This window comes from Medicago truncatula, chromosome 3 (genome assembly GCF_003473485.1).
Source record: "Medicago truncatula cultivar Jemalong A17 chromosome 3, MtrunA17r5.0-ANR, whole genome shotgun sequence".
NCBI classification, from domain to species: domain Eukaryota; kingdom Viridiplantae; phylum Streptophyta; class Magnoliopsida; order Fabales; family Fabaceae; genus Medicago; species Medicago truncatula.
The window spans coordinates 13,542,395-13,555,955 of NC_053044.1; the positions used below are offsets into that span (position 1 = coordinate 13,542,395).

General features: G+C 36.8%; 1 protein-coding gene across 1 annotated transcript; it reads right to left on the reverse strand.

The window, feature by feature from the left end:
• Positions 1-3,718: 3,718 nt before the first annotated feature.
• On the reverse strand, positions 3,719-5,251 carry LOC120579503 (F-box/LRR-repeat protein fbxl-1). The gene is made up of 5 exons (XM_039831907.1): positions 4,977-5,251; positions 4,778-4,852; positions 4,681-4,735; positions 3,931-4,086; positions 3,719-3,823 (listed from the first exon to the last, which is right to left on the reverse strand). Exons 1-5 carry the CDS (start codon positions 5,249-5,251, stop codon positions 3,719-3,721), a joined length of 666 nt encoding a protein of 221 aa, XP_039687841.1.
• Positions 5,252-13,561: the final 8,310 nt, after the last annotated feature.

Consider the following 13,561-nt stretch of genomic DNA (forward strand, 5'->3'; position numbering starts at 1 on the left):
TTCTCCAAAGCATAACCTTCTCACCTTCCTTATCATACCTTGCACTCAGACTCAACACTTTAAACCACAAAATCTCCATCTCCTCCAACACCCTCTAGAACCATTTACCAACAAGAGAAAAATTAAATTCCTTCAATATTCATATCCCAAAACGTACTTTCTCCCTTTGTAAACATAAAGCATCCCATTTTATCCAAGACAGTTTCCTAACATCCTCACAATCCCCCTAAAATAATTACAAAATATAGAGTCAAAAGAAAAAAAATTATATAGATGAGGTAGCTTTAAATAATAAAAGGAAGTAAACCGTTATAGAAGACAGTTCAGATTTAAGGAGAATCAACCAACCCCAAAAAAAATTTCTTACTCTTCCAACCACAGTCTTAAAAAAAAAAACTAATAACTTTGTATTTTCTATTCAACCATGCAACACGTGGGTCCAAATTTAGTTGCTTTTAAAATAAGAAGTTTTTTTCTTCTTCTATATTTCAACCAGATTGTGCTCTAATTGATTAGTAAGAAAACATTTTCCTTAAGAAAACATTTTCCTCTGACCTCTCTCTAACTTCTTCCACAATCGGTTCTCCCCTATCAAATCCAAGCCTTTTTCTCCGATGTAGACCTTTCAGGAGGTGGTGTGCCGAGAACTATTCTCCGCACCACCAGATCGCTCTTCCCAGCCGATTCGTAGGCCTTTTTGGAGGGTCGGAGTTCATTTAGATGGTCGGTGGCGGTGCCGCTGTGCTGTCTGGTCTTCATACAGCTTCGCGGTGGTGGTTTGCGGATTCCATGGTGGTGGATCGTCGCTAAACAGAGCGGTGTTTTCCAGTCAGATTGTGCTTTAAATATAAGAAAACATTTTCCTCTGATCTCTCTCTAACTTCTTCCACAATCGGTTCTCCCCTATCAAATCCAAAGCCTTTTTCTCCGATGTAGACCTTTCAGGTGGTGGTGTGACAAGAACTATTCTCCGCACCACCAGATCGCCTCTTCCCGACCGATTCGTAGGCCTTGCCGGAGGGTCGGGGTTCATTTAGATGGTCGGTGGCGGTGCCGCTGTGCTGTCTGGTCTTCATACAGCTTCGTGGTGGTGGTTTGCGGATTCCATAGTGGTTGCTCGTCGCTAAACAGAGCGGTGTTTTCCAATCAGATTGTGCTTTAAAAATAAGAAAACATTTTCCTCTGACCTCTCTCTAACTTCTTCCACAGTCGGTTCTCCCCTATCAAATCCAAAGCCTTTTTCTCCGATGTAGACCTTTCAGGTGGTGGTGCGATGAGATCTATTCTCTGTGTTGAGAATTCAATGAAAAACACACAAATAACAAACTTGATGTGTGGAGCAAGGGATATTCAAGCAACCAAAACAAAGTGTATGGAAATATTATAAACACAAGCCAAAAGTAGAAAACAACGAGAGAAAAGAAGAGAGAACACAAAAGAATTTGTTGACCCAGTTCGGTCCAAATTGACCTAGTTTGGGGGAGAGAGCAGCCCTCCGTTTCACTATATGATGAGTAACTTTAGAAAAGAGATATCAATGAGTTACAAGAAAAAGTCTCCCGCCTAATTCTACCCAAAGCCCCAATCTCTTCCCATAACCAAGAGACTCAATCCTAATAGTGTTTCCCAAGGTGAATACAAACCCTACTTTTGTTGTTGCCATTCTAAACCCTTGTTTTAGCCCCCTCTATCTCAAGGTTTACTCTGATTCAAGGTCTAAACCCTTGTTTGTCCTGTTCTTAGACTGGTGGGATAGAAATTGGCCTTTTTGCGGTGGACTGTATCGTAAACCCAAAAGGGTGTGGTGTGTTCAAAAACCCAAAAGGGTCTGGTTCGTTTAACCCGAAAGGGTCTGGTTGCTGACTTATTGGACTCATCCCTCGATCTGAGTTCTTACACGTTGTTTTGCTCGAAAGAGCATCTATGCTTGCTGTTTATCAAGGAGCTGTTGGCACTTGGATTTTGTTACCGTGTTGACGGTCGATCCATTCGCCATTTTTATACTCTAACTGTTCTTGCGGATGTTCAATTTTCATTCTTTTTTTGTAATCTGGTTTCGAGCCCGTACGCGGGTTCGCTGGTTTCACCTATGATTAGTGAATTTTTGTTAGGATAGATTATAGTTGATCCACTTAGGTTGATTTATCACGATTGTATTCTCGTTTGGGCTATTCTTGGGTCAGTTTTCATGTCCCCCAGTCATTGCATCTCTTTCTTTTTATTTATTATATTTTCTATTTTGCCTAAAACAAAAAAAGATTAGTAAGAAGACCTAGTCGACTAACGGATTATTCGACTCTAATTGGTAAAAATCTACCGAACATTTATTTAGAATTTTCTAATAAAAGCATGTAAATCAAGTTGATCATATCCCTATCAACTGGAGTGAATGTAATCTAAATATTGATCGATTATAATGTTAATAAAGAAGTTAGGTAGTTAGTTTTGTAATTCCTCCAAGAACACTGAAGATAGTCAGGGTGATACAAGAAAGGCTCACAAATAACTAACAGTCCTAGACTTGCATCAAAACGATACAAGAGAAGAACACACAAAGAACACGACTCAAAACCCTAAAAAACTATTCTTTAGAATGACGGCTTGAATAAATAATTAGTTCTCAAAGTCTTCGTTATATACTGAAGCAATATGGGCTCAATAACCTTGTTAGGATTCAGAACAATGTAGATCCTTCAGCTGATCTACGTAACAAGAATCAGTAACAAATATAGAAAGTCCTAAAAGGTAGGAACATCGTTAGGAACTGCCAAACATATCCAAAGATTCCCTAAAATATTGTTACTCCTTTAGGAATAAAAATACAACTGATTATGAACAAATATGCGCGTTGCTTGGTCATCAGGATATGAGAACGTGGATTCCTTAATAAGATAAAGCCCGCATACAACATGACATAAAACAAGGTACGCTGAACCGTGTCAGGATGTTGGAACATCATATCCAACATCTTGTAGTAATGGCAATATTTGTTGGAACATTGTACCCAACATCACAATCATGGATATTTGTTTTAACAATAATGCAACCAATACAAATACTCAACAACTTGAGGTAAGGTTATATTCTATGATTAAAATGTTCTAAGTTGCTAATTTTCAGAAAATGAGATTATTACTCCTATCAAAAAAAGAAAAGGAAATTAGATTACTAAGAGAGTTGGGATCACTATTAGGTTTTGCTATCGGCGCTAACACATCCTTACAAAACCGACTTGATGTATGGATATAAATGGTGAGTGACCCGAATCGATACACTCTAAAACCATATTTTTTATTTAAGTAGGCTATGATATCATATTAATCTATATGGGACTTGGTTTATCCAATAATCACCAACAATATGGTGCTATAGAAATTGATCTCATTTTAAACTCTGTTAATTCCATAGCAAAATTTTGTGAGTTGCTACTAGATATACCAGGTGAGGAATATGCTTTCTTTCTTCAAGAAGAAGAAAAAGGTACTCTTGTTTGTACATGATAAAATCTGATAACTATAGAAAAGTATTGTATCTCAATTTAGGTTAAGAATTTATAGTGCACATATCCATTGAACAAAATAATATCAGGTAACATATTTAGTATATATATTTAACTTTGAATGTTCTCAAAATGTAAAAATATCATCTTCTCCACTTATAAGCAAAACAATTGGTGAGGAATATCTGATCCGAGTCTAGTTCTAATTTATATCAAAATCTACTCTGAATCAGGCTCTTTGATATGCTGCAATAAAGGACACAAGTTCAACCCAAATATCTGAATCTCTATGTTGGAGTGCCTCTTCAGAAAAACATCTGTGACCTGCAAAAGTACTTAACATTCAAAATCTTCCAAAAACAAATCAGCTAATTCCTTTGTATAAAGGCTCGATCGACGAATTATATATTTTAAATGATAGATTTACTTACCTGTGAGCATCCGAAAAGTTTAAGTGACCTTAGCGACAAGCATCGATCCACAATTAAACCAATCTCATTGTCTGTCAAATTTCGACACCCCGTTAGGTCTAAGGTATGCAAATTTTTGGCATTGTTTGAAAGCGATAATGCTGTCTGTTGGCCAACCTAGATTAAACCAAATGTGACAGACACTCCGAAAGATTAACAACAGTCCACAAACAGTAGAACAAATGATTGTTTTCTGAAATCAATCAACATTACTTATATAATCTATATTTTAGATAAATTATCATAAGAGTTGGTTATGAAATCAATCTTTGAAGATAATGATAAAAAATAATTGCTAATAATTCCAAACTAAATTGCAACCAGATTAATCCTTTCATAAACATGGCAAAAATTTACACATGTTATTAAGTGCTAATGCGTTAAACGAGACATTTGGCAAGAAAATATTAAAAACTTTACCCTCTTAATGTTATTAAGTGAAAGTTCCTCCAAGGATTTTCCTGTTATCTGCAAAAAAAGTGGCAATTGCTATACCGCTGTAGTAAAGGAAACGTTAAGTTATTAAGCAATTGGAATGTAGACGGATAATGATTACATGAAACAAGCACTATGAACACTATCCAAAGAAACAATCAAAATGCAAGAAAATTTATACGAATCCATACATATAATAGCAATAATCTATCAATCCATACAAATAACAGCAAAAAATACTCTACCAATAAGTTATGTTTTTATACAATATATTACAAGAGACCACCTGAATGGATTGCGGCAGAACTTCAATTTACGCAATTCTCGGCAACTATTTGCAAGATATCCAATAGTTAAATCGGTCAATTTTCACAAGTTCATAAGATCAAGAGCATGCAGTCCTGGACAATGTTCAGCAATGACTTTCATCGATGCATCCGTCAAATTTCTGCACATTGATAAATATAACAAATACTATAAAATTAAAAATAGAAAATATCTTCCCAAAGTAAACGGAGCCTTAAAACTGAAAGGATAAGAAGAATAATTTCTATAAATGAATAATATATTACATGAAGTCCTTTAAAATAAGCTCCTTAATGTTGTGACCACGTGCAATGATGTAACTCTCGATAAACTTATCAGAAACAGTTGGCACACCGGCTAGTGACAACACTTCTAATTGTTCGAGTCGCTTTAATCCCGACAAGATTAGATTAGCATCAATGAGTATGCAATCATCAAGATACAACTCTTTCAAAATGGATCCTAATGAATCAGCCAAAATATCAAGACTAGCATATGTGAGAAGAGAACATTGACTTAGATTTATGGATTTAAGTGCCATTGCAGAAGAAACTAGTAATTGCAACCCTTTATCCGTGAGACGACAAGCACCAGTGAGAGATAGACTGATCAATTTAGACAAGCAGCTTGCTGACTTTGCCAATGTAGAAAGTAACGTATCGTCAGTTATAACTCGTCCACATTGGTCAAGTTGTAGCACCTATTCGACAAAAAAATGTACAAACATGTATTAAGATCTTGTAGAAGCTTCTAAACAAATCTTCTGATAGTAGACAAAGCATACAAAAACTAAAAACTAGCGTATATATTGGCACACTGAAAAACCTTAAAAAGTTGTATGTATACAAATGGAAAAATCTTAAACAACAGCGAAATATATCATATATTGAGATTTTCCAATACAAGAAAAACTATAATTCATTAGCTGCAAAGGGAAATAAAGTTAAAACTTCAAAGCTGTTTACTGTTAGAACAGTCACTTTGTTCTTGTGCAGCAAAAGTGCTTATTAAGATAAGCTGTTTCTAAGCAAGATGATTATAACAGAAAGTTGTTATGAGAAGAGAGAATAATGGAGAGAATTATTGTGTAATGTGAATAATGCTCATTAGTTATGAAGTTCACAATTACAAAGCCTTTTATAGGCAAAATGGTTACTTGCTTGCTATGCAAGTTAACTCTCTAACTAATAGGAAAAGTTAAAACAAACTTAACCAAATTAGTTACAAGCAGTTATTATTAATACACTAATACCCCCCTTTAATCATAACTGCCTAATATCAAAAACACCAAGTTCCTTTCTCAAGAATTCAAATCTGTCAAGCTTTACTGCCTTTGTAAAGTCATCAGCAAGTTGCAGTTCTGTGGGGAAATTGTGCAGCTCAATCATTCCATTAGTCACCTGCTCTCTAATGAAATGGAATCTGGTCTCAATGTGTTTACTCCTGCCATGTGAGATTAGATTCTTTGCAAGACTTATGACTGATTTATTATCAATTTTCAGTGTTAGAGGCTTCATCACTTCACACTTAAGTTCCTTCATCACTGAATCCAGCCGTAGTGCTTGACAAGTAGCAAAAGTTCCAGCTATGTACTCTGCTTCACATGATGAGAGTGTAGTGACTGGTTGCTTCTTTGTGCACCATGAGATTGTAGCATCATTGAATTTGAACACATAACCTGAAGTGCTTCTCCTATCAGTCAGGTCTCCACACCAATCACTATCAGAGTATCCTATGAGCTCATTTACTTTGCTTTGAGCTCCATAAGGAAATAACATACCAAAATCTATGGTGCCCTTTATGTATCTAAGAATCCTCTTTGCAGCTATCAGATGATATTTCCTTGGATCATGCATGAACTTGCTAATTACACTCACTGAGTAACATATATCTGGCCTGCTGTTACACATATATCTTAGAGATCCCACAATTTGTCTGAACATTGTGGAATCCACTTTTTCTTCTTCAATACACTCATCCAGCTTTGAGTTTGTCTCTGATGGATTTGAAATTGTATTGCAACTCTTCATTTCAAATTTATCAAGCAATTCACCAATGTATTTTTGTTGATACATCACTATCCCAGCCTTCAATTTCACAAATTTCATTCCTAAGAAGAATGAAAGCTCACCAAGATCAGTCATCTCAAACTCCAGCTTCAGTTTCTCTTTAACCTTCACAATATCTGATATTGAGCTACCAGTGATGAGTAAATAATCAACATACAGACAAATTATAACAATTCCTCCATCACTAAGCTTCTAAACATATACTCCAAACTCAACTGAACACTTTCTAAAGCCTATTTGAATTAAAACTTGATCAATTTTCTTGTTCCATGCTTTGGGAGCCTGTTTTAATCCATATAGTGCTTTATGCAGTTTATACACCATATTTTCTTTCCCAGCAATTTCAAAACCTGGTGGTTGTGACACAAACACTACCTCTTCTAGTGGACCATTTTGAAATGCTGACTTTACATCTAAATGATAGAGTAACCATTCATACTTGCAAGCAATAGTAGTTACTAACCTCACAGTTTCAATTCTAGCAACTTGAGCAAACACTTCATTATAGTCTATGCCTTGCTTCTAAAGAAATCCTCTAGCCACCAATCATGCTTTGTGCTTAGAAACTTGTCCATCGGAGTTCAATTTCACTTTGAATACCCATTTGACATCAATCTAATTCTTTTTCTTGTCTGTTAAGTTAACTAGCTCCCAGGTTTGATTTCTCTCAATTGACTGTAGTTCTTCAACCATAGCACTTTTCCAAACATTAGTCTCCAATGCTTCTTTGTAATTAATTGGTTCAGCATCTGCTAATAATGCAAAGTGAATGAGATCACCTTCTTCATTCACTACATCATCAGAAGTTACTTCACAATCAGTCAATCTTGCAGGTGCCTGTCTGTTTCTAATAGGTCTTGCTGGTACTATGATTTCCTCTTGATCATATGCAATCACTTCATGATCCTCTTCACCTTCTGATTCATCACTTGAATTAGGGTATATGTAGCTTTACTTGATCTCACTGCTATACTCAGGTTCACTTTCCCACTTCCACTTCTTAGTTTTATTCACTATCACATCTCTACTGATATGAACTTTCTGAGTCACAGGGTTATATAGTTTGTATGCACCAGTAGGATGATACCCGTATCATAATTTCACTTTTATCTTCTAGCTTGCTTCTTCTAGCATCTGGTACATGCTTATAGCTTAAGGAACCAAACACTTTGAAGTATTTAACATTGGGCTTCCTTCCACACCAAACTTCTTCTGGCACCTTCAACTTTAGCTTCTTAGTGGAACATTTGTTTAGGATGTAAGCAGCAGTAGTAACTGCTTCACCCCAAAACTTGTGTGGCAAATTCTTCTGCTTAAGCATGCTCCTTCTCATGTTTAGCAGGGTCCTGTTTCTTCTTTCTGCAAGTCCATTATGTTGAGGTGTATATGGAGCAGTTACTTCATTAACAACTCCTTGACTTGTGCAGAAAGCTTCAAATTCCTTTGATGTATACTCACCTCCACCATCTGTCCTCAAAATCTTAATAGATTTATCACTTTCCTTTTCTACTGAGATTTTGAATCTTTTGAATATTTCTAAAGCTTCACTTTTAAGCTTAATAGTATATAGCCAAATCATTCTTGTGAATTCATCAATAAAGCTAATGAAATACTTACTACCACCAAGAGAAGGTACTTCAAAAGGCCCACAAATATCTGAATGAACAACTTGCACTGCTTCACTTGCTCTTTTAGGTGCATCAGATACAAATGGTAATCTACTTTGCTTACTCTTCACACATATTTCACATATGGATTTCTTCATATTCAACTCTAGTAAGCCATGCACTAAATCTTTAGAGTTCAATTCACTAAGACTTCTAAAATTTAGGTGACCATACCTCAAATGCCACAATGCTTCAACATCTTCACTGATAGTTGCAGACATACACAACATCTTATCACTTGATATGTTGCATCTATAGGTTCTATTTTTTGACAAAGTATATTTCAACACTAGATTCTTCTTTGGATCAAACAGTTTCAATGTGTTATCATGGTTTTTGGGTGCCAAGCCATTAATTGGACTTGAACCTTTTGACCGTTGATATTCTCTATTTTTTTCTTGGGAAGGGCAAAATTGAGAAAAACCCTTAGATTCTAAGTTCGGGGGTCATTTTCGCTACGGGAAGGTGTTAGGCACCCGGAGCGATTATGGTACTCCATAAGAGCCGCTCTCCTAAGTTGATTTCTACGCTTTATTTTTATTGCCTACTTATTGAAAGAAAAGAAGTTTTATTTGAGTGAAGAATGGGGGTGAGAAGAAGTAGAATTTGATTTTATTTCGGCTTGGAGGGGTTAAAGTCCCTTGCCTACGTACCGTTTTACGGGATCAAAACCGGCGTAGTTCTTGCTAAAAAGACTTGTTGTTTTTTGTTTTAATCGTTTGATTTTAAATTTTGAAAATGATTTTGAAGAAAGGGATTGAGAGGCTTCATGAGCATTAGAGTATGAAGAAGTGAGGGTTTGTTTAGTGATTTTGCAAAAAAGTCTTAATGATTAGGTTTATTTGAGAATTTGATTAAGAAAATAAAAGGGAAAAATTGTTGGAGTTTTGACTCCATTTTTTATGAAAAATATTTGAAGTGAATTTGTTTGCATATTTTTTGGAAAAAATTGGATTTTCTCTAAGTGTTTAAACCTAAGCATTCATCTAACCATGCAATCCTAGGCATACATCTAGGGTGAGTGTGTGCGTGCCGGTGCGTCATAGTGTCCATGATCCATATTACAAAAATTGCCTAAATACATTCTATGGCCCCTTTGCCAAGCTACAAACCAATGATAACAAATTACATCACCAAATGAATTAAAACTTGCAAAAATAAATGCTAAGCTAAAGAAAGTGGAGGAGATAGTGAAATGCTATGAGTGAAGTCACATAAGGAACAAAATGTTAGTGAAACAAGGAAAAATATAATGGGAATGATGAAAAATGCACCAAATGAATATGCAATAAAAAGGGGTAAAAACATGAGAATTTATCAATCACAATATGTAAAAATGCATCAAGAACATATATGGAATTTTAATGAGCAAAAATTAAAGAACAAAGTAAAGGAAATAAATGCAAAAATAAGCAAATAAATTCTAATACTTAGAGGAAAAATTAAAATGATGGGGAAATATTTTTAGAAAATTTTTTAGAAGCATAAAACACCAAGAAAGTGTAAAAAAGGTATTTAAAACACAATTAGAAAGCAATAAAAAAAAAACTCAGCAGGATTTAATCTGGACCGTTGGATGAATCCAGAGGTCCAGATCAAGCCCTCAAGATCACATCACAGCCATTTGATCAAAGATCAAAGGGTCCAGAAAAAAGCATAAAAGATAGTGTAAAATGCAGGAAGCACAGTGACCGTTAGATCAAAGATCTAACGGTTCAAACAGAAGATATACCAAATTTCACACAAAAAGTCATGCACAGGATTCAAAATCAAACACACAGCAGCCATCAGATCTTGGAACAATCCAGATCTGATGGTTCACAGAGCGAGGGAACACAACAAGAGCACGCACGCGCGCGCGTGGGAACGGAGGGAGTATAAAACGGATTTCTCTCACAAAAATCTCACAATTTCTTTCCTCTTCTCTCTCTAAGTTAAACTTAGAGAGAGAAGCTCTCCCTTCTCTCTAAAACCAACACGCCGAAGCTGATGGAGGAGGTGGCGGCCGGAGCTTTTTCCGGCGCGGTGGCCGGCCGGTTTCCGGCGGCGGCGCCACCGCGTCGGAATTTTTTCTTTTTTTTTTTCAAAATTTTTTTATACCAAAAGCTTCGTCTCCTCCTCCTCTACACAAATCCGGCACTAGTTTTAGCGAGAAAGGTTCGGTTCGGACTAGATCTACATTTTTCTTTGAAAATTTTTTCACACTTTTTTTGAAAAAAAACCACGGATCTAGATATCCTTTTTGCTCTAGTGTCCGAATCCGGCCTTAGAATTTTCAAAATCCGAACGTACAAGCCTAGATCTACAAATCTTGATTCGTAACAAACTTTTCACATGTGTATATGCGCGAAAACGAGGGAAAAAAGTGTTACCGTCGTCGTGAAACGGAGAAAAAAAAAATCCGAGCCTCCTCTTCTCTCCGCCGCGCGCGCGCGGATTTGCTCCGGTGGTGCCGCTTTTGCTCGAAAATCCGGTACGGATTTGGTGTTGGTGTGGTGATTCGCGGTGGTTTTGAATGATTCCGGTTCGGATTTGTTGATTTTGTGATGATTTGAGTTGGTTTTGAGTGAATCCGGTTCGGATTTGTTGATTTTGTGAAGGTTTGTTCTTGGTGTTCTTGGAGAATTTTTGGTGATTTTCTGTTTTGGATCTAACTGATTTTGGAGAGAGAAAGAAATATCTGTTTTTGTGATGTGACTGATTCTGATTTTTTTATTTGGATCTGACACATCTATTTATAGCCTGCCATGTGTATTTGTGGGCCAATGAGAAAATGCCATCTGGACTGAGACTGAAGTGTGCGAAAATTCTGGACAAAAATGCCCCTGGGACCTTTTCTGCAAAAAAAATAATAAAAAAGGACTGGAAAATGAAAGTAAGGACTGAAATGAAATTAAAAACTGTTTGGACAAAAAATGCAATTTTGGGACCTCAATTGAGGGACCAAAATGCAATTAAAAATAAAATTGAATAAAAAACGTAATTTGACCAAACGTAAAGCGAAACAAAAAATAAAATTGGCAAAACGGACTAAAACGAATCAATGGCTTAAATGAGGTACTTCAAAGTAACCTCTCTATGCCGAAATTTTGTGTGAAATGACCAAAATGCCCCTAGGGCTAAAAATGACCTAAACAGATTCAAATTGACTTGACACTGACTCAGATGCAAGTTTGAAATGAATTTAACAAGGTTTACTGATGAAATGTTAAAAATCAATCTGAAAAGACTCAGAGACAGTCACAAGGATGAAAATGGGTCCCACTGCAGGAAATGACCAAAATACCCTTCTGTACGACTTTTTGCAAATTTTGAAATAAACTGTAGAAAAAGCAATGTAATGATTCAGAGACACTTTTGAATGACTTACAAGACAAGTAAAGACATTTCGAAAAGTTTTATGCAAGAAAAACATAGGTAAAATTGTGATTGAAAATACTGCGAGGCAGAGACAATTTGAACTGTGCAGTTGAAATTTGATAATTGACAAAGTTTGAAATGAAATTGGGCCCAGTATTTTTAGGTCCAAAAACAGGGTATAACAGCTGCCCCTATTTAAGTTTCTTTGTCTGGAGAGTCAAGAGACGGAGTCTTTGGCTTGACAGGACGAAGATACTTAAATATTAGCATTTGCACTGTGTTTGGACGTAAAAATACGCCTACCCATTTTCAAATAATATGCATGCCATGCATCATTTGGATTATGAATGCAAGGCCTTATGGGGATTGGAATTAACAAAATATGTCGTATCCATTGCGGGATTGGTAGACATTGACAAAGATAGTGAATAGCAGAGTAACGGGAAACTAGAAACAAGTTGGACAGGTACAAGCTGTTCTTGGATTCAAACTAGCCACTTGACCGGGGATGAAACAAACAGACAACTGCGAGTTGTTCTTATGGATTCGAACTGGTCACTTCACAGGGGATAGAGGTTACTGGACAAACATGAGTTGTTCTTATGGATTCGAACTGGTAACTCACTTGGGGATATTGGAAAGTGCGAGTTGTTCTTATGGATTCGAACTGGTGACCCGACTGGGAAAAAGAGAAAATTGGCAAGTACGAGTTGTTCTTACGGATTCGAACTGGTGACTCGACTGGAAAAAGAGAAAATTGACAAGTACGAGTTGTTCTTATGGATTCGAACTGGTGACTCGACTGAAAACATGTAAAATTGGCAGGTACGAGTTGTTCTTAAGGATTCGAACTGGTTACTCGACTGAAAGCAAGGCAAATAGACAGGTGCGAGCTTGTTCTTGGATGCGAACTGGTTACTCCACCGGAGACAAATACAAAATAGACAGGCGCAAGCTGCTCTTGGATCGAGCTAGCCACTTGAGCGAACAGAAACAGATAGACGGGTACAAGCTGTTCTTGGACTTGAACTAGCCACTTGACCCAAAATCATAGACACATAGACAGGTACGAGCTGTTCTTGGATTCGAACTGGTAACTCGACCGGGGTCATGGAAAAGTAGATAGGTACGAGTTGTTCTTGGATTCGAACTGGTCACTCGACCGAAAGCAAAGGCAAATAAACAGGTGTGAGCTTGTTCTTGGATGCGAACTGGTTACTCCACCGGACAGAAACAGATAGACAGGTACAAGCTGCTCTTGGATTGAGCTAGCCACTTGACCAAACGGAAACATATTGACAGGTACAAGCTGCTCTTGGATTGAGCTGGGCACTCGACCGATAACATAAGCAAATTGATAGGTACAAGCTGTTCTTCGACTTGAACTAGCCACTTGACCAAACAGAAACATATTCACTGGGGATTGGTTTTTTTTTTGACAAAATATAGATTGAGATGGACTTGACGTCGATTTGAATTGAAAGGCAGAAATTGACCGATATTATTGGCTCACAAGGTTTTGACAGAGAACCTGACATGAGTATCGAATTGAGACTGATGTTGACATTGGAAATGCAATATGCACGGATGATATAACAGTTTCATTAAATGCATGGGCACGTAATATGCCTGATTATGCATGCATGAATGCTTGTAATGCATGACTGTTGGCATTTTGTAGGCACGACTTCACGGGGAAGACAAGACATCAGAGTATTGGGCACGTAGTGGCTCGTGCTATATTACACATTCTTG

Excerpts from the sequence above, each read along its gene's own strand:
- LOC120579503 (XM_039831907.1), bottom strand. The coding sequence starts at position 5,251 with ATGGCACTTAAATCCATAAATCTAAGTCAATGTTCTCTTCTCACATAT. Across the intron at positions 4,087-4,680 it reads ATCCATTCAGGTGGTCTCTT|GTTGGCCAACAGACAGCATT; the intron begins GTAATATATTGT and ends GGTTTAATCTAG. Across the intron at positions 3,824-3,930 it reads AACTTTTCGGATGCTCACAG|GTCACAGATGTTTTTCTGAA; the intron begins GTAAGTAAATCT and ends GTACTTTTGCAG.